At 40.2% G+C, this 22,081-nt stretch overlaps 1 protein-coding gene across 3 annotated transcripts in view; it reads right to left on the bottom strand.

Moving 5' to 3' along the window:
* The window catches only part of LOC113015699 (guanine nucleotide-binding protein G(q) subunit alpha-like), a 33,875-nt gene extending 17,612 nt beyond the window's left edge, over nt 1-16,263 (bottom strand). Inside the window, exons 1-2 of one of the 3 annotated variants that reach the window (XM_026157838.1) lie at nt 16,062-16,263; nt 14,922-15,047 (exon numbers count right to left, since the gene is read on the bottom strand). In XM_026157838.1, coding sequence (XP_026013623.1) covers nt 14,922-15,042 — 121 coding nt within the window. In that variant the 5' untranslated portion in view covers nt 15,043-15,047; nt 16,062-16,263. Of the gene's footprint in view, nt 1-14,921; nt 15,805-16,061 lie in introns of all 3 variants that reach the window. The other 2 variants (XM_026157837.1, XM_026157836.1) reach the window with 2 other exon arrangements.
* Between the last annotated feature and the right edge of the window lie 5,818 nt (nt 16,264-22,081).

Below are 22,081 nucleotides of genomic sequence, written 5' to 3' on the forward strand. Positions count from 1 at the left end.
TCAGACAGAGTAAGTCTTTGAGAGAGGGACATAAATAGCAATTGTTAAGACAGCCCTGGAGAGTTCACTCTCCTATTGACTGAAGAGTTGAACAGAAGGGAAGTGTGTTGGTGGGTTGTGAGGGACAGTACTGTACACATTTTCTTTCTTACCTCCTTCTAACCAGCAATACGGTAAGTTTAAAAGCAACAGCTGAGAAAAGGTGCAGCTATCCTATGAATTTGGTGTGTGTGTGTGTTCCAGCGTATTTGCCTTTCCCAAACAGCCAGAGGAGAAAAGCATGTCTTGCAGGCATGATCAGCTTAATTCAACAGTTCCTACTGTTCTCCCGCTTAACTGGAAAACCCAGCCGAAGCGTTTCTCACGGACAAGCAACTGTACACTCACTGGAGCTACTCCTGAGGGGTAATGCTAGTTCCCATGGCAACTCCTACACTGGACCTCTAAATACACGGCTGAAAACAGCAGCTGATAGGCTTCAGTGTGTATTCAGAGAGCCCAGTCAAACATGCAACTTTAAAACATTTTTTCTAATCTTACAGCTAGGGCTTGGCAACGAAATGAAAAAGATAATTGGTGCAAAATAACTTCATTAGAAATGAGACGGTGTGAGTCAATAGAACTCACACCATCCATATTTTAACAGACACCATAAAAACCAAAAGACAATAGTAGCGTTGTGCCAAACCAATCGTGCGGTTGGATTATAGCTGGAGCCACGTTGGGTTAGGTTCTCGCACAGAGTATATGAGGGAGAGCTAGCAGGGCACGTGCTAATGTCTGGGCTACTGCACCATACACACCAGCACGTTACGGGCGCGACTGAGATCAGTGACAAAATGACCAAAATGTTGAGTAGCCTTACTGAACATAACACACCAATGCACACAGCCCAAGGCTCAAAACACGAGGACAGTGTAGAAAAGAAAAGGAATTCTGCCAGCAAGCACAGTCAAAATGTCAGACTTAAGTAGCGGATTAACGTAGCTCACCCTCGTTACCAATTCTGTCCATATACATTTCTCTCAGACGGCACTTTCCCATCTACACAGAGTGTATAGAGACAGTGTAACACTTAACTACCGCATCGATTTGAGGTCAAGTCACATTGGATTCAGACGAGCCTCACTTCATTGAGACACTACTTCACTTCTAGTGTTTTTAACTTATTTTTTCTTCATCCATTTCCCCCCATTTCGCCATAAGCAGCCCACAGCTTGCTGAATGTCAAGTTTGTTTGTTTCTATCTCTCTCTCTTTTTTTTTTTCTTTTTTTAAATTTGTGGGGTTCAAATTATTGAAAGTCTATACTATAGAAATGGCAGAGTAGAGCTGTAATATTTTAATTTTGTATTATAATTCCACTGAACTGGCCAAAGAATTTGGTTGTACCCATTTCACTGAAGGCTGTGACCGATCTGTCAATTTAACACTGGCCAAATGCCCAAAGATAACGTGATAAAGACATGAAAGACTAAAGCAGGGCGATGACCAAAAATATTTATCACGATATACATTTGAAAATTTGCGATAACGATATAATTCCACAACTTTATTAGTGCAAAAAAACAAAAAATCAATGTATTTTCACTTAAACAAGCAGCTGTTTTTTTATGTGTATTAAAGTTATATAAAAATGTAACAATGAAAATTCCTTGCTGACATTCTCTGCCATGCTTTTTCTGCCATGTGCGTATGAAAACAAAGGCACTGCGCATGCGCGTTTTACCCATATTCTATCGCTATATTTCATTTTCTTATCGTTGCCCAACATTATACCGGTATTACCGCGAACGGTATAATATGGCCCAGCCCTATGAAAGACCTACCCATCCACTTTTTCATGAAGACTTCGTTGTTGTTTTTTTTAAATGACAAAATGTGAAACAAAATACAAAAACACTTGATCCACATCTGTCCTTTTACAGGCAGTGCATCCTTAGAATTTGAGTTATTAAACAGATAAGTAGACTTCAGCAGGAAAACTGTGTAGAGACTATAAGATTGTGTATTTGCAAGTTGCCCTTTGTTGCTTTCTGCAAAATTTGACTTGCTATATTCTAATAAGGTCCAAAAGTAAAGGTTTTGTATGCAAAAATGAATGCACTGGTGACCTTTAACAATTTTGAAACCCCCAACACAGCAAAACCAGAGTGGAAAAGCCCAGTAACTCACTTTTGATCGTTAACTGAAGCAGAACCATCTCACTCTGCCAACAACATGCTCTAACCAAGGTATTAGTCATTTAGCCAAATAACCATTAACTCACAAGGAACATGAGAGAGGTGGGGGGTGGAGTAGCTACTGATCCATCTTATTTAGTTGAATGCAAGGCTTTACCTTGCATTAACTAACAGCTTTGCACTTAGTCAAAAAGACAAGATGTGCCAAGTGCATGCAGAGTAAATGATTCCTTAAAATTTCTCTGAGCACATCAAAAAGGAAGCTATATCCACTTAAGCTCAGTGCTGGGAAAGACTAAAACGCTGGAGGCTGTAGTTACTGTACAGGAACTGAATGAGTAACTGTCAAGTGGCCGTATTCACCTTGAAGGAATTTAAGAACCAACCTGATGACCAGTGCAGCCATGTTTTGGCTTTTTCCTCCTGTAGAGTCAAAAGGCAGTCTAGTTAAGGTCACCATTCATTAAAATACAAGAGCAAAAAGTACTCATATTTACTTGAGAATTTATATTTTGTTACCGCATACCTCTTAGGCAAGATTCACACAGATATTGCTTCAATGCTAGACAGTGGTCGGGGATCACTGTTGGTGCGATCATCACACTGACAACATTCATTCATTACATTTAACACAACTAACAGTTAGCATTAGCCAGCTTAATGCCTGTACACTGTAAACAGATTACTCAGTGATCATCTTCAGTTTGAGATTAAACTGCACAGACACCAACACTGTTCCCAGGATATTTTTTATAATGTGGTAGCAGCCATGCTGGAGCAATATGAATAAAACAAAATTCGACTGGCTGACTCGTGCATCGGTGCTTGCAAAGTTGAACTTGGCAGCGCAAAGCAGAGCAACAGATACACAATTCAGTTGGGCAGCACATGACACACTTCATTTAACGTGACCGAAGACTGAAACACCCACAACATTTCAACCATACACCAAGCTTTAATCTGGACAAACTAGGAGAGTTTCTTACATCATGGCTGCACAGAGCACTCACTGGTGAACAAACTATTCAACATCCCTCATATACTGAAGGACGTTTATCCCATCTTTACTCTAAAAAATAAATAAATAAATAATAATAATTAAAGAAAAAAAACATCTCCATGTATGAGTCATTTAGGGCTGCAACGATTCTTCGACACAGTCGATGACGTTGACTATGATTACGCAGAATTTTATTGTTGTGACATCAATTCTCAATGGGTCACTTTTAGGGAGTTTGTGCGTCGCATTGATATCTTGTTTATGTTAGTATAGTAATGTTTGTGTTTCTACGGTAATGTTTGAACAGCAATGTTAATGTTTGCATCTGTACAGTAATGTTTATGTTAGCTTACCTGTCAAACGTCTCAGGGTGATGCTTGCTAAGCTAACACCATTTCAGTTTCATTAGCTGAAATGTGACAGTAAAACATTAAACAGAAGTAGCTAATTAATAACTAATAGTTAATATTAGGTAGTTAATCTGGGTGGGACTAATATATAGTGAATGCTACATCGTTTCCAATTCTGCTTTGTTCTGTTTAACTAGTAGGCATATCAGTGAGTTTGTCCTGAAAAGAGACTCTTGCACCTCTCAAATGGATAAAGTCATGACAGTGAGCATCTTTAGCATGGTTATCAGAAGCTAGGAGCATCATCTCAAAGATGAGAGCGAGCCTCACTTCAGAGGATGTTCACTGTAATCGTGAATTCATGAACTGAATCATCTATAAACTTCTTATTTTGGACTTGGGGGGGGGGGGGGGGGGGGGGAATAAAAATTAAAAAAAAATAAAAATTCAGCTTTAGTTGAACTTATGGACAGAAGCCATTTTTAGTTTCCTATTTGCACATTATTTTCTCATTTAAAACAATTCTAGCACTTACCCAATATTACTTAATATTTTTATACATTACATTTTTTATTCTGACGGTCCTATTGAGCAATGTTAAAAATACATTTGATATTTTCAAATTCACACACTTCCTGGGTAATTACTGTAATTTGCTGTGGGACGAGAAAACAGGGCAATATTCACAGGTGGGCAGAATTGAGCCTAAAACAGGAGGTTTGCCCACAGGAAACAGATAAATGTTACTGAAACGATCGAAATAATCTTTAGTTGCAGCCCTACAGTCATAAATGTCAATACTAAAAGAGTGACAAATGGCTAATATTGACCAATATAACTTCCCAACTGAAATATCCAGATGTTTCCCTATAACTTGTTCTGATTGAATGCAGTTAGGTAGACCGTTAAAGGGAGAGTACAGTAGATCCTAAAGTGAACAGGTGCATTGCCCTTGCAGGTGCACATAAAATACTCAGAAGACAAGGGTGCTAATCCTTTCTTAATTAACTTGATTGCACAACTCTGTTGCTTGTGAAGCTCGCACACAAGAATTTCACTCACATGTGCTGTACCAATGTACCTGCACATGTGATGTGACAATAAAAGTGATTTGATTTGATTCTTGAGTTGTGACAGCAATAAATAAAATGTACCAAATCATTTTTACATCTTGAGAATGCATTGCTACAAGTATAAGTTTAACTGAAACACGAGCTGATTCAGAATTTACACAATAAAATACCATTTACCCAACTTTAGCCGGCTGACTTAAGGTGTCACTACAGTATCCGAGTTGCCATAGCTAAAATGGTTCATTTCAAACAATGGATAAACTGAGGCGCTGCATCAAGGATGAGTACAAAATAAATAAGGAATTATCTGAAGTTCATGATGATGCTGCTCGTGTCCAGTCCAGAGCTGATTTTAGCGCCAGTCCAAATCAAACCGATACTGTGGCTCTGTAGTTTTAGATAGCAGCATTGCACAGTGAGTGACAGCAGTGCACCTGGAGTTTTGCACATCTAGAACTCAGAAACCAGTTGTTTGCTTCCACTAACAATAAAAACAAAAAGCAATGTAAGCATGCATATGTTCTGCCTCTGGTGTGTCACATCTCATTAACCACAGGAAAGAAGAAGAAACAACCTTAAATTTTCCTTACACTTTAAAAAAAAAAAAAAAAAAAAAATAGGAAAAATAAATAAACCCACCATGCCCTAGTTAAAAATGCAGACAGACTTGTGGGCACCACATACCAGACACCTGCCAGGCCATTCCTCTAACCAACTGCTAATACATTTACAGCTACATGTGTACTTCAAAGACTGTTCCAGTGACCGTCATTTTTCACATGCCTTCCAAATAAGAGGCTGACTGGAAGGAATGGGTAAGGGGAAAGGGAACCCGAGTCTCCCGTCCTCCGTTTGTAGGGTTGAAATGTGTCTGCATAAAACAAGTGGACTGTAAAAGCACATCAAGATCTTCGCTGAGAGAAAGAATGAGAAAGAGACAGAAAAGGAGAGGGGCAGCAAGCTCAGGATCTCTATTCCAGTTTTGAGAAAATTCCTGGCATACTTTTCCTTCTAAAGGACTTGCATGTCAATTTAATCATTCTGCCTATTTTGGTTCCCATTTAATCAAAACACTTGTTGTACTGGAAGAGCAGCATTTCTCACTAGACAGAGGTTTCGTAGTTCACAATCACTCAAGTAATTGTGATTCGTCTTCAACTTCACTTCCTTCTTCCTAGGCCAAGACTTTGTCAGGAACTTGTCTACAGCAAATTTGTTGCTGTGTAAACATGCAAAAAAAGCTTGTCTTTTTAAGTAGCTGCACAAGCATTACATGTTCCTTTTGGTATTTATGCACACAAGGAGGTAGTTATGTAGAAAGTGCTACCTACAGATATTTACTTAATTCTAGTGATTTCTCAAGAACGTCAGCAAACTGAAACTAGTTCTTTGTGTAAGTGCCACAGCTGCTCATGAAATACAAACCATTCATAACCGTGCCCAACAATGATGTGCTCTATTGAAAATGATCAATATTTTGATTGCTATGTGTCTGACATAATTTAATGGTTCTATAAGGCAGGTAGGCGGGGCCAGAAGGACTGGGCGGTCTTTCACAGGCCTGAATGCCACATAACTGCCGAAACTCTGGGTGTGCCAACATCAGTTTGCTAAACTAACAAAGCTGCCAGACAAACAGTGCAGAACTACTAACACCTACCTGTTGTGTCTTTGAACTACACTGTGAAACTCAAGCTTCCTTCTACCAGGTACAAGAGCTTAGGACTGCATATGTACACATCTGGGGGAAAAAAGCTAAGCAGGATGGCTGATGAAGTACAGGCATAGCAGCACTCATGACATAAAGTGGACTAATAAATCCTTTTACAACAGAACACATGGATCATTGGGTCTATTATGGTCGTCTGTGACGGACTACAGACGCTGCTTACCAAAAGGTCCAGCCTAGAAATGCTTGTTAAAGTAATTATTCAAATTTTACTAAGCAAAGGGCCAGGTAACTGTTGGGTCTATGATATTACACAGCCAAATCTTAGCAGTGTTCTCCCAGCAGATGGGAGCACTCTTCCTTACTTCTATGATGGCAAGATCTAAATAAGATCGTCCAGTGACAGCGATGGAAATCTGCAGTTCTCTCCTGTATTTTGTTGTGTCCAAGTAAACTGGAGCATAGCCATTTGACCGGAGCAATGTGCAACCACTTTCTGCACAGGTGTGTGGACGTTAACCTGCTGGCACAAGCACTGATAATGTTGACAACACTCAGCAAACAAATCGGACATTATGTATGCAAAGTAGGGCAGCGCAATATGGCCAAAAATATTTATCACGATATACATTTGAAAATTTGCGATAAGGCACTGCGCATGCGCGTTTTACCCACATTCTATCGCGATATTTCATTTTCTTATCATTGCCTAACATTATACCGGTATTACCGTGAACTATATAATATGGCCCTGCCCTAACGCAAAGTACGACAGATTCAAGCAAAATTTGAAATACAATTTGATTAAAGAATGTGATCAATGGTTTAAATAGCTTTCAAGTATGGATTTAACCTCATCTACTGGACTGCAGTTTTCACAAAGACACAATCTCTCCAGTGTGTCCTGGGTAGAGTTGCCAGAAAGAAAAACTCTAAGATATTAATACTAAAATGTTCAACAATAGTGATACAAACAGTGCTCTCTTTGCCAGGTGGCACATAATTTTACACGGTACTAGTGGTGCAACGAATCAAAAATCTAATGGTTCGGACCGGATCACGGTTTTAAGTCATGGATCGGATCAATTTTCGGATCAGCAAAAAAGAAAAAAAAAAAAAAGACAGACAACTTAAGTATGTTTTGCCTATTAAAAACATTCAACTCAAGACTCATTCCACCCAATTATATAAAAACAAATTAAAGGTGCAATATAGGGCAGTACAGGGCTTTGTATCTACCACTCCGCTGTGATATAATGAGCGGTCACGCAGCTTTCCGCTGACCTGGAGGTCCACCCGTTTGTAGTTGGGCAACAAAAGATGCCTGGGACAGTTCAGCCATAACTTTTCCTGCTCATATATGCTTGGAACGATCTTGTCACTGAAGTGGACGCGCAACAGGATACCATAGCGTGGCTCAAGCACGTTCATCACAGTTTAAATCCCTTGTTTTGCACAAGGAAATACGGCCTCCCATCTGCAGCTAAACACCCCAGTAGCTTTTGTAATAGCTTTAGCCCGGTCGGACTGGGCAGCAAAGGGCTGCTTAAATACCGCAAACTCCTCTGCTCCTCCACTTGGATCGCTAGCGCTGACCATAACTATCGCTTGACAGACCTACCACGCGCACCATACACACACTTTTTTTCCTTCTTTTTTGAATCTTCGAATCACGTGCGTGCCGAACCATGGAGTGGGATCGGTTCGGATTACGGATCAACCGTGATCCGTTGCACCACTACACTGTACCATGGCAGACCTTCCTCTCACCAACAACCAAAACACTCAATGTTCATCACAATGAACACTACTTTAAGAGAAATTTTAAGAGATCAGTAAAGTTCTTATTTCAACAACATTGAAGTAATAAACAGTTTATAAATGTTAACCTGGCCAACACACATAGTTAGCAGGGTAATTGCTAATAGTTACCAATGACCCATTGGCTACATTAGCCACCAGTTATCATTAACGCAGCGGTCGGCAGACTATAGTCATGGATGGAATATCAAACTGTGGCAGCTCAGACTGTGATCAAATGGAAAACTGGGAGGGTTGCTGGCTGTACAGAGCAGCGGGGGAACCATGGCAGAACTGAGTCAAGAGTCCAGAGTGTGAGGAACTAGTCCAAGCAAATAAGGAGTGATATCAGATGGACAAGCGACTGTTTTTACGTGCTGTCGTTAGAAACAGCGACGGTAAACCCAGCATGTGGCTCTGCCGTCCGCTTGTTTATTTTCCACATAAACCTTTCAAAATAAAGCTGAAGATCCTGTTGAGATTTTTCAAAATAAACTGAAATGATGACAAACAGAAGGACCAGTCAAAGAAAATCGAGGACCTTATTTCTAAACGAGGGGCTAGCATGGACATGGTTGGTTATGAAAAGTCTGACACGGACCAGAAAACTGTACTATGCAAATTATGCAGGAAACCGGTCCCCACCTCAGACTCAAACACGACAAACCTCTTCTGCCACCTACGCAAGAATCACGTGAGAGTATGGGGAGAGTTTACGGATGAGAAGCAAAAGAGAGCCGTCAGGTGCTAGAAACAAATAAACCGTAGGCTTTTCCCCGCAGCACGCCATGTAATAAATACAAATAAAGAAAATGGCAGCCATTACAACTTGTGTCTAAAAGTGTATAGTTTCACGCAACGGTCAAAACACGTTACTCCAGGTACACGACGACCAGCTGAAAACACTTCACGCAAGTCAAGTTGCCTGAGATTCACAGAATTTACTGAGAATGTAAAATGTTTGTGATATATATCGCTGTCGGAACGATAAATGTTTAAAATCGGGATATGAGATTTCACTGCATCCCTTCAGTGCAGATCAGTAGAGGCTATACTTCAAATTACTCCCACATAATGAGCTACCTACAACTCAACACCATAGTTGAGGGTGGGAATGTAGATCAACCAGTATCAGGAGCTTTGCTTTCCCAATACGTTCTCCCTTTATGACAACAGAGAAGATAATAATCTGACAATGTGATAATGAGATGAGCAAAGAGACACTTGGCTCAGCATTTTGATCAAAATGCTAATGCACACATGCACCAAGTAAAAATGGCAATGTAAAACTTGGAAAACATAGTTGGGGTTTAGAACTTTTGGTTTTTATTAAAAACAAAAAACAAAACACAAATGAATGCCCTTATAGTCAGCCAAAAGTACATTTCTTAACATTTCATTGTCTCAGCAGTGAATTAAGAAAAGCACTGCAAATTCATCAAAAATTAAAAGAGTAAGTTGCAACCAAAATCCTTTACTTTCATCTTAATTCAAAGTTGATAAAAATGAGGTTTACTGCAGTGTGACCACTGCTGTTTACATTTCCACAATTCAAAGACAAACTCAAAACTGATTAACCAGTACGAGTATCTGAATACTCAGCTCCACATACAAGTCCTCGCTGTAACAACTGTCTATATCCTGCTAACAGCTGTGACATGCTGTCAGGGAAGCTGGTTTTATCACAGCTGACTGCCAAGTGCAAGTGAACTGTAAGTAGATCCAAATTCTAGGTGGGTGAATGTTAAAAACAAACAAAAGAATGACTGGTAGTTGATACTGTTATGCCACATTTCCAGAAATTAAGCTGATACGGATGACTTAACCACCATTCAGTACTGCTAGACATACATTTGCAGTATTTGAGAATCCAGGAAGGAAACACTGCCTTCAGCAATGCTATTATGGCTTTGACTATAGCTGATAAACCAGAGGGCATCCCCTACCATGGCCCACAACTGTATAAACACACAGCTCTCTCTTTTGGGTCATTTTATCCTGTGTGTGGGTTGTTCATCTGTACTGTCTGCAGTTTTGTTATTTCTACCAAACCCAGCCATGCCAGCCGTTACCTTGGCAGCAGCTAACAGGGATACAAATAAATATGGCTAACACAGGGCTTATCTGCTTGGCTTACTGTAAGCCTTACTAAGAGAAACCATAATAGGCGTAGGTAGGCTGTATACATGAAACATCCTTGGGTGTTGCCAAAAAACAAATACTCATTAACCCAGATACTACCAACCTGTTTGTGCAGTGCGTGCATTGACAGATGAAGTGTGTGTTCAGTGTATGTGCATACATGCATACATAAAGTGTCCTGAATCCCATTTCAGGTAAGTGTTCAGGTGAGTATCGGGGCCTTAGCGTTTGAGCGTACAAAATGTGCTTTATTATCCAGGTTTCACTGAATACGATCTCAACACCAAACAACAGCCACAAGCCGTTAAGGACTAGCCGATGAGCTGAGCGTTTTACTGCAGGGTCTACCAATACTAGAAATGTGGTAGCTTGTCATCTTACTCTGAATGTTATGGTTATTATAAAAAAAATGCTTTTATAAGAGTTGTGTTTCCCATGATTTATGCTGATGTGCTACAGTGGGGCACTGTGTGTTTGCAGGAGAGTTGCAGAGCAAACATAGCTGGGATAGTGACAAAACAAGAGGAATGGTTCAAAATACGTTTGCCATTGTTGCCAAAGCAGTCATAAGAACTTTACATAGCCGACGGCAGGGCTTGATTGATCGCATTTTAATACTAATGAAAATTAAAATAAGGATACTTTTTTTGCACTTCTGCTAATAAGCACTGTTTTCTTGTTTTCTAAATGAAGTACATTCATTTTCTTTGCAGCAGCGCATTTTCACCTTTCCCGAAAAGTTCAAGCTCACTTGCCGTTTATGCAACTTGAGCCAACGTGATTAAAAGGAAGCCCTTAGTAAACACGAGCCATCTAAAGGAAGAAAACAGGCTTTCAGTAGGTGAGCTGATAGCATGACCACTAACTAATATGTCTGCAGCCGCTTTGGTCTGACAATCGCTTGGGATTTCTCACGCGGTCCACTTTCTGCAGTGAGCAGCAGTTGGATCACGGTGGTGCTGCTTGCCCTGTGGCTACTCTGAAAGTATGGCCAAGGCATGCAAGTTCAGTGCTGCCTGGGCTTCTTTTTGCCCACATCCACATGTGCAGACTTCCCACAGTTTAGGATGCAGGCTAAGAGCAGGTCAGCATTTCTTTGCAGGACTTGCAAGTTCTAATTATGAATCCGCTCTCTACAGGATGACCCAGTGTCCCATACAATGGCCAACACTTTATTAATTTGCCTTCCCTCTGAATTAGATTTAAAGTAATAGAGAATACCCTATGAAAACTTCAAAAACTGCCTCATCTATAGGTGTATGAATACTCAGCCCCATAATGTTTAATATTCAAGATCACAATATCGATCAAAACAATTGTAATAATTATTGCTGCCTAAGCCAACAGTCACTATAAAAACCCATCACCACAAAGTCCATCAGTAAAAGACATTTTAACCCCAGGAAGTCAGAAACCAACTTATCAAAATATTTCAAAGAGTGTTTAAAGTTAAACACGTAGGATTTCTTTTAGAGATAAGCAAACTTTTGACTCCTGTGGTGTTAAAGGATAATTAGGAGCAATAAAAGAAGTTTAGTTTAGTACAATTTACTAGTACAATTTACTGTTGTACTTTATTCCTGTAGCACTATTTATATATTACAACGGTGCAGTAAGACAAAACAGCAGTTCTACATAGATGAATGAGAAGTTATGGGAGCGCCAAGCAAAAAACATGCGTTTATTTCCCACATGCAGAATTTTATCTCTGTGGCTTCCGTATAGTTCTAACTCTTTCAAGGACAGCAGAGTCGGCTGCTGACATACATTAACTAAACTGATGGTTGCTGCTTTTGTCATACAAAAAATTAAATAAAGCCCTGGGCTTATATTAAGCAGGCTACCAAGTGTGTAAGACCATTACAAAAACACTTCAGCAGTATGAAAACGTTTGGTTTTCTATTTCTTAAACACGAACAAAAACGGATGCAAGCAGTTTTGACCGTTTTAAAGACGTTTGCACAATATGAGCAGTATTGCATGAGAAAACAGGTAGGTTTATAGGCAAGTTTTTCAGTCACATGACTCATTTAACCTTGAGTCAACAGTCGATCAACATAAATGCCTGAATGTCTCCAGTTATTGTTTGCACACTGCAGTGATGCATATCCTAAACTGCCTTTTCTTATGTTCACTGCTAAAGGACACTGTTACTTAACCCATCACAACGCAACTCTCTGCTCATGATTTATTGTTATATTTCTGAACGCAACTTCACATTTACTTTCAAATTTAAAATGAAAGGAAAATTATCCACCCTATTACCAATATCTGTCAAAGCTTCGTCATTGTTCGGGAAGCCAATTAATCACAGCCTGTATATCACTTATAATTATCACAAGCATTTGTACTAAAACTCTGTATTCAGTAAGGAGAGCAAACAAACTGTACACATTTAATTACTTGTGACTTTCATTAGCTACAGAGCAGGCAGCGAGCACTCCTCTGACCCTGACTTTTACACCGTGTACTTACAGAAGAAATCAGGCCTGTTGCTGATAAACAGCTGGAATAATTGCCTTTCAATAAAACAGCAACACTAAAAGGCAACAGCCATTTTACCGCTATATCAAACCCAACTTAGGAGAACTATAAGCATACTGTACGATTAACTACTTTTGAGCTTCATATTCAATTTGGCACAAACGTTCAAGCAAAAGCAAGCAAATTCCAAGTGTCACTTTCTTCCTTCTTATCAGTCACAAAAATCCCAAATCTAACAGCAAATCTAAGAGGTTACAAGCCAGTGGAGATAAAAGATCTAAGGGCTATTATACATGCAGTCAAAAACATAATAAAAGCTACACTAAGCATGACAATCTATAAAAGGGATGAAAGAGGTCCATAATAGGCTCCACATGAAGAGAGACAACCAGACAGAGCTAAAACCGACGCTGTAGCTAGATAGCGCTTGGGTCTTTTTCACATAGGCTTAAGTAAACAGGCCATTTCTTGTTCTGAGAGGGCCTTTATAACAGCGAGCACGATCAGGCTGCATACAGTAGAAGGCAATGAGTCCGTCTTACCCTAATTAACAGAAATCACCACACTTATTTCATACAATTATTTCTGACCATCTTGTACAAAAAAATATATATATATTTTTGAGTAGATACCCAATTACACCATTGCCATTTTGTTTCAGTTGAGCTTATTACACTGGGAGGTGAGGGATTTATGCAGTCTTTATACTGGAAGACAAGCATCTATGAAATTTCATGATGTCTGTGCAATACACAATAATAATCCTTTAATTAGCTCTTTTTCGCCATTTTCTGTTTTCCTTCCTCCCAATCCCCATTTACTTCTGGTTACCATGAAGCATCGACTCCAGTAGATCAGAGTGACACAGGTATCAGTTTTAGCATCCGAATATAAAGAGAGGAGGAGAAAAGAAAAAACAATTGTTGGTTCTAGTAGGGCTGCATCTCAGTATTTGATTATTATAGAAAGGCATTTTGCCATGTCCTTTTTAGAACTTGGAAATCTCATCCAAGGTTAGGAACTTGACATTTTTGGGAGCATTAAAAAGAAAAAAGGCACTCAGAATAGTTCTCTACAAGAACATTTGATTAACAAAAAAATTATTTTAAACTGTATAAATTACACACGATCTTTCTTACAATCTAGTCATTTTTGATACCACAAGAAAACAGTTACTTTTTAATCCGCTTATTTTTAGTGTTAGATGCTGATGCGGCGGTTTGTGAGAACACCTTTAGCATCAGGAAGTCAGGACTCAGTCACCTGTGACAAACTACACAGTCTCTCAAATATCCTCTGGCATGTCAATGAATTTGTGCGACTTACTGTGAAGTTTACTTAAACTCTATTTCAGGTTACAACGCAAGACACAAACACCAAATGGCATTCAAAGGCATAATGGCTCTGCTAATCTACCTTTAACGCACACAGACACACACCTGAATAGCATTTCCAGCTCTCTGGAGAGGACTCATTTCCCACAGCAAGCCACCTCAGTGCAGGCCTTTTCTAGACTTAATTAAAATGCAGCCCTTGCTCATCACTGAAGCCACACTTCACTCCGAGGTGTGTGTGCACAGGAACAGGCAGAATCTACTCAGGGACAAAAATATTTAGTAGTGGAAGCGTTCCAGTTTCTGACTGTAGTTCAAGTAATACTGGCCATTCACTTTCAAGAGTCTGTGTGAAGGGCAAGAGAGAAGCTCGCTGGCAAGATTTAATTCTCAAATAACCTCCTCCATCATTTACAACCCAGAACTGCTTACATCCACCGACCTTGGCCAGTCTCCTCCCTCTGCTGTCTTATGGGTGGTCTTCTAACAAAAAGAAAATCAGCAGGGGAGACGTTTCTCATGAATCCTTGTGGCCAAAGATGCAAGACTACGGAAGCTTTGAAGAAACACAGTAAAGATTACAGACTGCGGATTTTAATTCAGTCGCTGGTTTAAATTCCTGGGTGAGTGGCTGCTTCCAGCTATTCCACCGTTAGACTAAAAACACAACCTGAACCACACGAGTGCATTTTGCTTTGCATATCACATCACACGCAAATCCTGTGGTGATCGGAGCAATTTAGCTCGAGCAATCGTGGGTGTAGTTTTGCATGCGAAAGCTGTAAAACAACACAATCACACCAGTGGTTTTTCGAGCCAGATGGTTTGTGTGTAGTGTGGGTGCATCCCGAAGCAAAGCAGTGTGAGACAGGAACCTGCAGACTTACCCAGCAGGAGCAGCTTCAGCTCCCTTCTCGCATCTCTCTTGTCTCGTCGGAGCTGCTTCTCGATCTCAGCGTTGATTCGTTTGGACTCCTTCGCCTCCTCACTCAGGCAACAAGCCATCATGGAGTCTAAAGTCATCACCGCATGAGCGGGGGGGAAGAAAGCCCGTTTGAGGAGAGGTGTCGGGCTTACACCTCACACAAAGTACCAGATAAAAAAAAAAGAAAGAAGAAGAAGAAGGCCTCCTGTGTGCACAACAGTCCGATCCCAACAGGTTATATCCAGACACTGATAATGGAGCTCGATAGTCTCGTTGCTTGGTGCAGACTCTGGCCTCCCTTGTTGATGGCAAAGCTGCTGTCAAGTGTTAAATATTTGACAGCTTAACGTTAGTCAAAGTCTCCAGTAAAACCTCAGGCTACAGTGACTGTGAGCTCATCAGAAAAAAAGAAACTAAACATGTCTGCAAATATCCCGAGGAACTACCGAGGGTGCGAATAACCATTTTGATTTCATGGACCGGTATTAGTTTGTTAACTAGCCTGAAAGCTAAACGCTGCTAACGTTATAACCAAGCTAACAGGTTGAATTTTATCTTCAGCGCACTTTGTTTTCTTGCTTAGCCCAGTCAATTTAAAAATATATAGACATATATATTTTTCTTATACTAAACTACTAACTTCGGTCCCACACACAGCGGGACACAACTGCCTGGCGCGGCCACCACATTTGTCCAATCCCCTCTGCTGGCTGCCCGGCCGAGTGCAAGCCTAGCCGCCCCGAAATCAGCGCTCCAAGTTACGCCCGCGCAGTGACAACGAGCCCCAGTCTGTCCATCCAGAAAGGTTGGTTTACTGCCTCGAGTCCTCCACGAACCGCATGCACCTGTGCCGATCAGAGAAAGTGCGCGCTCAGAGCAGGTATGTCTCGCAGGCGGAGGCACCAAGTAACCAGGATAGGGGGCTAAATGGGAAGGCTAATTGTTAGCTAGCTAGGTTAGCTCAGAGAGCCTTCCCTGGAATTGCAGCCCAAAAAACAGCCAACTCCTACTGACAGAGAATCTTGACTGCATTAAACTAGCGTTCCCCAAAATAAACTCGCAAACACCAAACCCCCCTCCCCAAAGTGCCAAAACGTCTTACTGGCAGTCAAATTGACCCTTGTCCTCCGTGCATTTTATCGCTCCTGGTATTTTTTTTTTTTTTTTCCTTTTCCTGGTGGTGCTGATCGCTCCTCATCACCCACTCCTCAGCTCCGGTGTGGCGCTGTCGATTTCGTCACTTGGGATATAAGTGATTGATAAGAGGAAGAGCGAATCAACACGAGGCGTGTGGGTGTTTCAGGCGGGTCTTTCCAGCACGGTTAACTTCCCAAGTTTGCTTGAGAGGAAAAAGTCATCCTCTTTGGAGGCGTGTCGGAGGAAGCGACTGACATTTGACTGGATGGGCAACGCCCATCTCCTGTCAAAGAGCAGCGCACTCACATACAGCCTGTCTGTGTTGTGCAGTCCACTACAAGAGTTTCACCAGGTCATTTCCGAGACTACTCAAACAACGAGCTGCAGGCAGTGGAAATAAACTAAGCGGCCTTCTATTTAAGTGCAGTAACTGAGTGCTGTGCAGTTTTGAGATGAGCTACTTCTCCTTGCACTTTCGTTCTAAAGCACTTTTCATTAGTACTACTACATTCCCAATAAGATGTAATATATGCCGCTCACATTCTGTATAACAACCCCCTTTCCCAGCTTGAAACTTTATAATATCTCATTTATCTGATATTTGAAGTTTAACATTTGTGTGATATTGAATGCAAGACTTGCCACTTCCTCCAGCCTATCCCTGGCATCCTCCGCTGTCACACCAACCCTCTGCATGCCCTACTTCATTAGATCCATGAATCTTCACTGTGGTCTTCATCTTTTCCTCCTGCATTACAGCTCCATACTCAGTATTATTATCCAGTATATCCACCATCTTTCCTCTGCACATTTCTCTCTAACTTTGTCTTCCCTTTCAGCCATCCTGCCATCCCTCTGTCACAAATCACCCCTGACACTCATCTCCACCTTCTCTCCATTTACCTTCTCTGCACGCTCACCTTTCCACCTGACTCCCTCTCATTCGCGCCCATGTATTCTGTCTTGCTTATCCTGACTTTCATTTGTCTTTTCTCCAGAGCATACCTCCACCTTTCCAGTGTCTCTTCCACCTTCTGCCTACTGTCATTACAGATCATTATTCCATTTGCAAACATCATAGTCCACAAAAACTCCTGCCTGACTCCATCTTTCAACCTGTCCATCACATTGCAAACAAGACACAGTGCAGCTCCTTCTGACGTGACTCATTTCGCTCATAGGCTTCAAAAGGACATATAAACGATTTTGTGAAACCGTCATTTGAAACTTTTTCTTGTTTTTAATGACTTGGAAATTTATTCACTATTTTATCGTTCTGATTTTATTACACTTATACGAAACAGGTCTCTGTTGTAAAGGAGACAATGGGACTCAGTGGGACTACCTGTAAATGAAATCCAAGTTAAATAAAACATCTCCACGCCTGCACAGGTATCTGGACTAAACTTGCTTTGAATGCCTTCCTGTACTTCCTCATTCTACCACCAAGTCTCCCTGTCCCCTTTCCTCTGTCCAGAGGATACAGCAAACCCCTTATTGGCACTTTCCTGCAGCACCACAGCTGTACTTTCCCAAACATCTAGTGACTCTTCCATCCCACTTACAGCTTGTCTCAACTTTTCACTGAACTCTGAATATTCTTAATTGTTCAACTTCCACCATTTAATCCTTCCCTCTCTCTGCACACGCTTCCTCTTCTTGACATCCAGAGTCATCCTGCAGATTACCATCTAAAGCTGCTGAGCTACATTCTCTCCTGCCACCCCCTTTCAGTCTCCTTGCTCTGTCAGACTGTACCTCCTTCCCCTCTCATAGATTACCCTATGCTCCTCCCCCTTCTTAAAGCGCATGTTTACCAGCCATTTCCATCCTGTTTGCAAAATCAGCTGCATGTACTATCATGCCAACAAACAAAGGAAACAAACAAGTCATACAGGAATTATAAAACAAAGTTTCACATATACTTAAGAAAGTGACACATGTACAAGGCCAAGTTCAGCAACTTGCACGTCACATACAAATTAACAGAACAAATTGACTCTGAGTCATCGAGTACCAGCTGTGGGAATCTATTCATAATCACATATTCACTTTGCTTTTCAAACCCCTGACTCACTGTCGGTATACTTGCCTCTTAGAACGGTTATTAACGTGTTAAGTTTTGTACTTGAGTTTATGAGTGTGAGAGATTAAAAAAAATACTCAAGGTCTTACAAAAAATGGTGACAATATTTTGTCAAAATTAAAGCAAGTAAACAAAACTAATGTTATGAAAGAGTCAAATGTCAAAACACAGGTTTGTTTTCTCATTTTAAAGGCTTATATTCTAATGTTGTCTTATATGTGCTGTTACGACTGATCACAAATAAATTTCAGTTATTGCTAATAATTACAAAACATATGAAAAAGAACTATATTTGAGTGAAATGTGCAATATTTTCCTCTAAAAGTCGTGAAATTGCGACAAAATCTGGGACAATGTAGCAGAAATAACCTCATTATTTACTTCGTTGTGAGTTTCACAGGTTTGCATTTCCACAACACAACATGCCCAGTGTGTGACAGACTGTTTTAGCTGGTGTGATTTTGTCCACATCTATATGTTCCATACAGACCAACAATGGAGCAAACTTAAGTAACAGTAAGAATGCCACAACTTAAATTAAAGAGTCAGTTCATTGCAGTAAAGGTGGAGAAGTATTCACATCACATCATTAAACCAGCTCCCTGTTTGGATTCGAGACATAGACACCCTCTCTGCTTTGAAGATTAAGCATAAAACGTATTTGACTAAGCTTACAGTTAGGGCTGGATCAGGTGACCCTAAACCATCCTTTAGTTATGCTGGGACAGGCTCAGGCTGCTGGGGGACTTCCCAGAGGTATGAAAGAGTGCTAGACAAATAAAACTGAGTTGAATTGATATTAAATGAATATAATAATATACTGAATATATTATAATATTACGGTTCTCCTAGTTTGTAACAAAAAAAATAGATGTTAATGAAATGTGTATATATATCTATATATATGAACTTCTAGTTAAACTAACTTTAAATAATAATAGTCAATTATTTAATCTTTTGAATATACCACAGGTGTATAAGATCTTCATTCCAACTTTATCTTAAAATAGATGTCTGGGCTAATAAAGGAAAGCAACTCCAAAATTTTGTGAAATACTCATATGAAGATGGGGAAAAAACAGTTATGCTTGTCTACAATGTAGAGGTTTTGTTGTCAATTAAATCAAGTTTACTTTGATAAATGTATCCCAAAGGGAACCACCTTTGTTTTAGCCATTTTTGTTGTTTCTGTTTCGGGTAATACTGGGTGTGCCGGGATGAGGACACTGAAACAAAGAACAATCCTTCTTCACTGCTTAGAGTCGTCACCTGCTCAGCTGCAACAAGCAATGAGCTGACAGACAATTTTCTAGAGCCAAGTGACATCTTGTGGACATTAGATGTATTTGCAAGAGTCAACAACTTTCAAACTCATTTCACATAACGCAGCAGTATTTTTCATTTCTTCCGACTGTGGGTTCGACATGTTTAACCTCTTTAGACCTTGTTAGGTTTAATCTAACTTTGACAGAGAGAATAAATTAAGAGGCCAATGACACTGAAATCTGAGTCATAGACATTGGGTATGACTACAGATGAGAAGCTATCCCTTAAAAATTCAATAACTATCTTTAACCTGGGTGACTAATTGCATGTTGTGTACGGCAAGCTTCGTGCCGAGAAAGATGGCAAATCTGATGTTCTGATCTAAGACTAAAGAATGAAATGTGTGGGATATCAGCACACTCGGTATGCCCAGTATTATCAGGAAAATCTTCAGACGTGACTCATGACATTACAGCCCGACCTGGCCGCCCACATCTTTAATGAGCTGTGCCTCTTGCCAAAATCCTCCACCTACTGAAATTACTACCAACCCTGTTCATTCACTATGAACTCAGTCAGATAATTACAGCCGTTCACCAATTTAGGGTCATTTTCACCAGTAATGCACTGGGTATTTTTTGTTTGTTTGTTTGTTCTTTAAAAAACACATTAAAAAATTTTTCCAAGATGATCACATTATTCCACAAAGCCAAAGATACATAAGTCTGGATTCTCTTTATACACGGCATTGCTCTCTCATTGTCCCACACTTGACTGACGGAGCAGAAGAATGAGGAGAAAATAATCACCAACCAAATATTTCAATTAGAAAAGAAAGCAATTATTATTATTCCACTACACAGCTTTTCATTCTGTTATGTGGCACTTAAGTCAACTCTGAATATTTTTTTAAATTAGGAAATACATAGTTATTTCATTTATTTGACATTCATTTTATTGTGAAATACTGTTTGCCGTTTCATTATCAGTTTGTGGTTGGCTATTATTGTGTATGAGGGGTAGGAGCATATAAGGACAGCACATACTTTTCATCTCAGTGTGAAAAAAAATCTTTATCTTCATTACTCTTGCAAATAGTACCTTAAAAAAATATGCCCAAATTCCTGACTTTTACTAATAACATTTAAGGTTATTTAACTTAAAATCATTGCTTCATCTCTATTGAGGGTGAATGGTCTGGTACTATAGTGCCTTTCTATTCAGCTGACTGTCTTATTACATAATCACACACACACACACACGCACACGCACGCACACACACACACACACACACGAGTAACTAACTTGCCCAAGGATACTTTAGCATGCAGACTGAAGGAGTAAATATGTAGTCCCAGAAATTAGTATATATTTGCACCATCCTTAAAAAAATCTGCATGATGTTCAGTAGGAGTGTAAGACATAATAAATAAAGTATATTAAATATAAAAAATATTCAGTTCAGCTTTATTTCCATAGCGCTAAATCACAACAAGCGTCCCCTTGAAGTGGTTTATACTGCAAGGTAAAAACTTTACAACGTTAGAGAGAAAGCCCCAACAATCAGAAAATCCCCCATGAGCAGCACTTGGAGGAAAAACTCCCATTTAGCAAGTAAAGACCTCCAGCAGAACGAGGCTCAGGGAGGGGCGGCCATCTGCCACAGCTGACTGGAAGTGAAGGGAAAGAGAAGAGAAAAAAGGAGAACACAGAAAGACAAAGGACAAAACACAAACTATGGAAGGAAGAAGACAAGAGTTAATGACGTGCAGTGGCAAATAAAATAAAAGTGAATAGAAGGGAGTGGAGATGAAGAGATCGGTGTGCATAATGGGAAGTCTCCTAGCCTGAACCATATGTTTTACCAAAAGGTTTTAAGCCTAATCTTAAAAGTAGAGGGGGTGACTGTCTCTTAAATCCAAACTGGGAGCTGGTTTTACAGAAGAGGAGTCTGATGACAGTTGAAGCCTCAAATACCACAAGTAAGCTTGCAGTCTGAGAGGAAAGTGGCCTGTTAAGATAACCATGAGGTCTTTAAAATATGACAGGACCTAATTATTCAAAAGTTTGTATGTGGATGGATTTAAAACTTCACACTGTATTTTATAGGGAACCAATGAAGATAAGCTTTTTTTAACCCCATAAACAATAATACGCCACGCTGTGTGCAGAGACTCCTGTTTGGAGTGATGTTAACCTGATGAGAAGCTGCCTGCGGTGCTCTATTGTTTCTGGTGTGACACACTGTCTGATAGATGCTGTCAGATTAATCATTGATCATCTCGTGTTTCCCTCAGCAGCCGGTGACATGGGGATAGAGTCTGTGTTACTGCCGCTGCATGTACAACAAACAAGCAAGCACATAAATAATACAGGTTCTACACAAAGTGTTCCATTGTACTAAGAGATCTGGATCCATCTCTGCCAGCAGGTAAACACTACAGATGTCTAAATCCCTGTAACGGGAAGCACGAGGAAGGGTTTTTTTTTGTTTTGTTTTCCTGTTACTGTCATTCAACGCCCACTTTTTGCGCATAATTCCCCACCGTTTTACCTTTTCCGCTTTCTTTCCTCATTTCTCTTGTGTTCTCTCTCTCTTGTTCCTTGCTCCTCTATTCTGTCTTCCTTTCCTT

Source organism: Astatotilapia calliptera, chromosome 23 (genome assembly GCF_900246225.1).
Source record: "Astatotilapia calliptera chromosome 23, fAstCal1.2, whole genome shotgun sequence".
Classification (NCBI taxonomy): Eukaryota; Metazoa; Chordata; class Actinopteri; order Cichliformes; family Cichlidae; genus Astatotilapia; species Astatotilapia calliptera.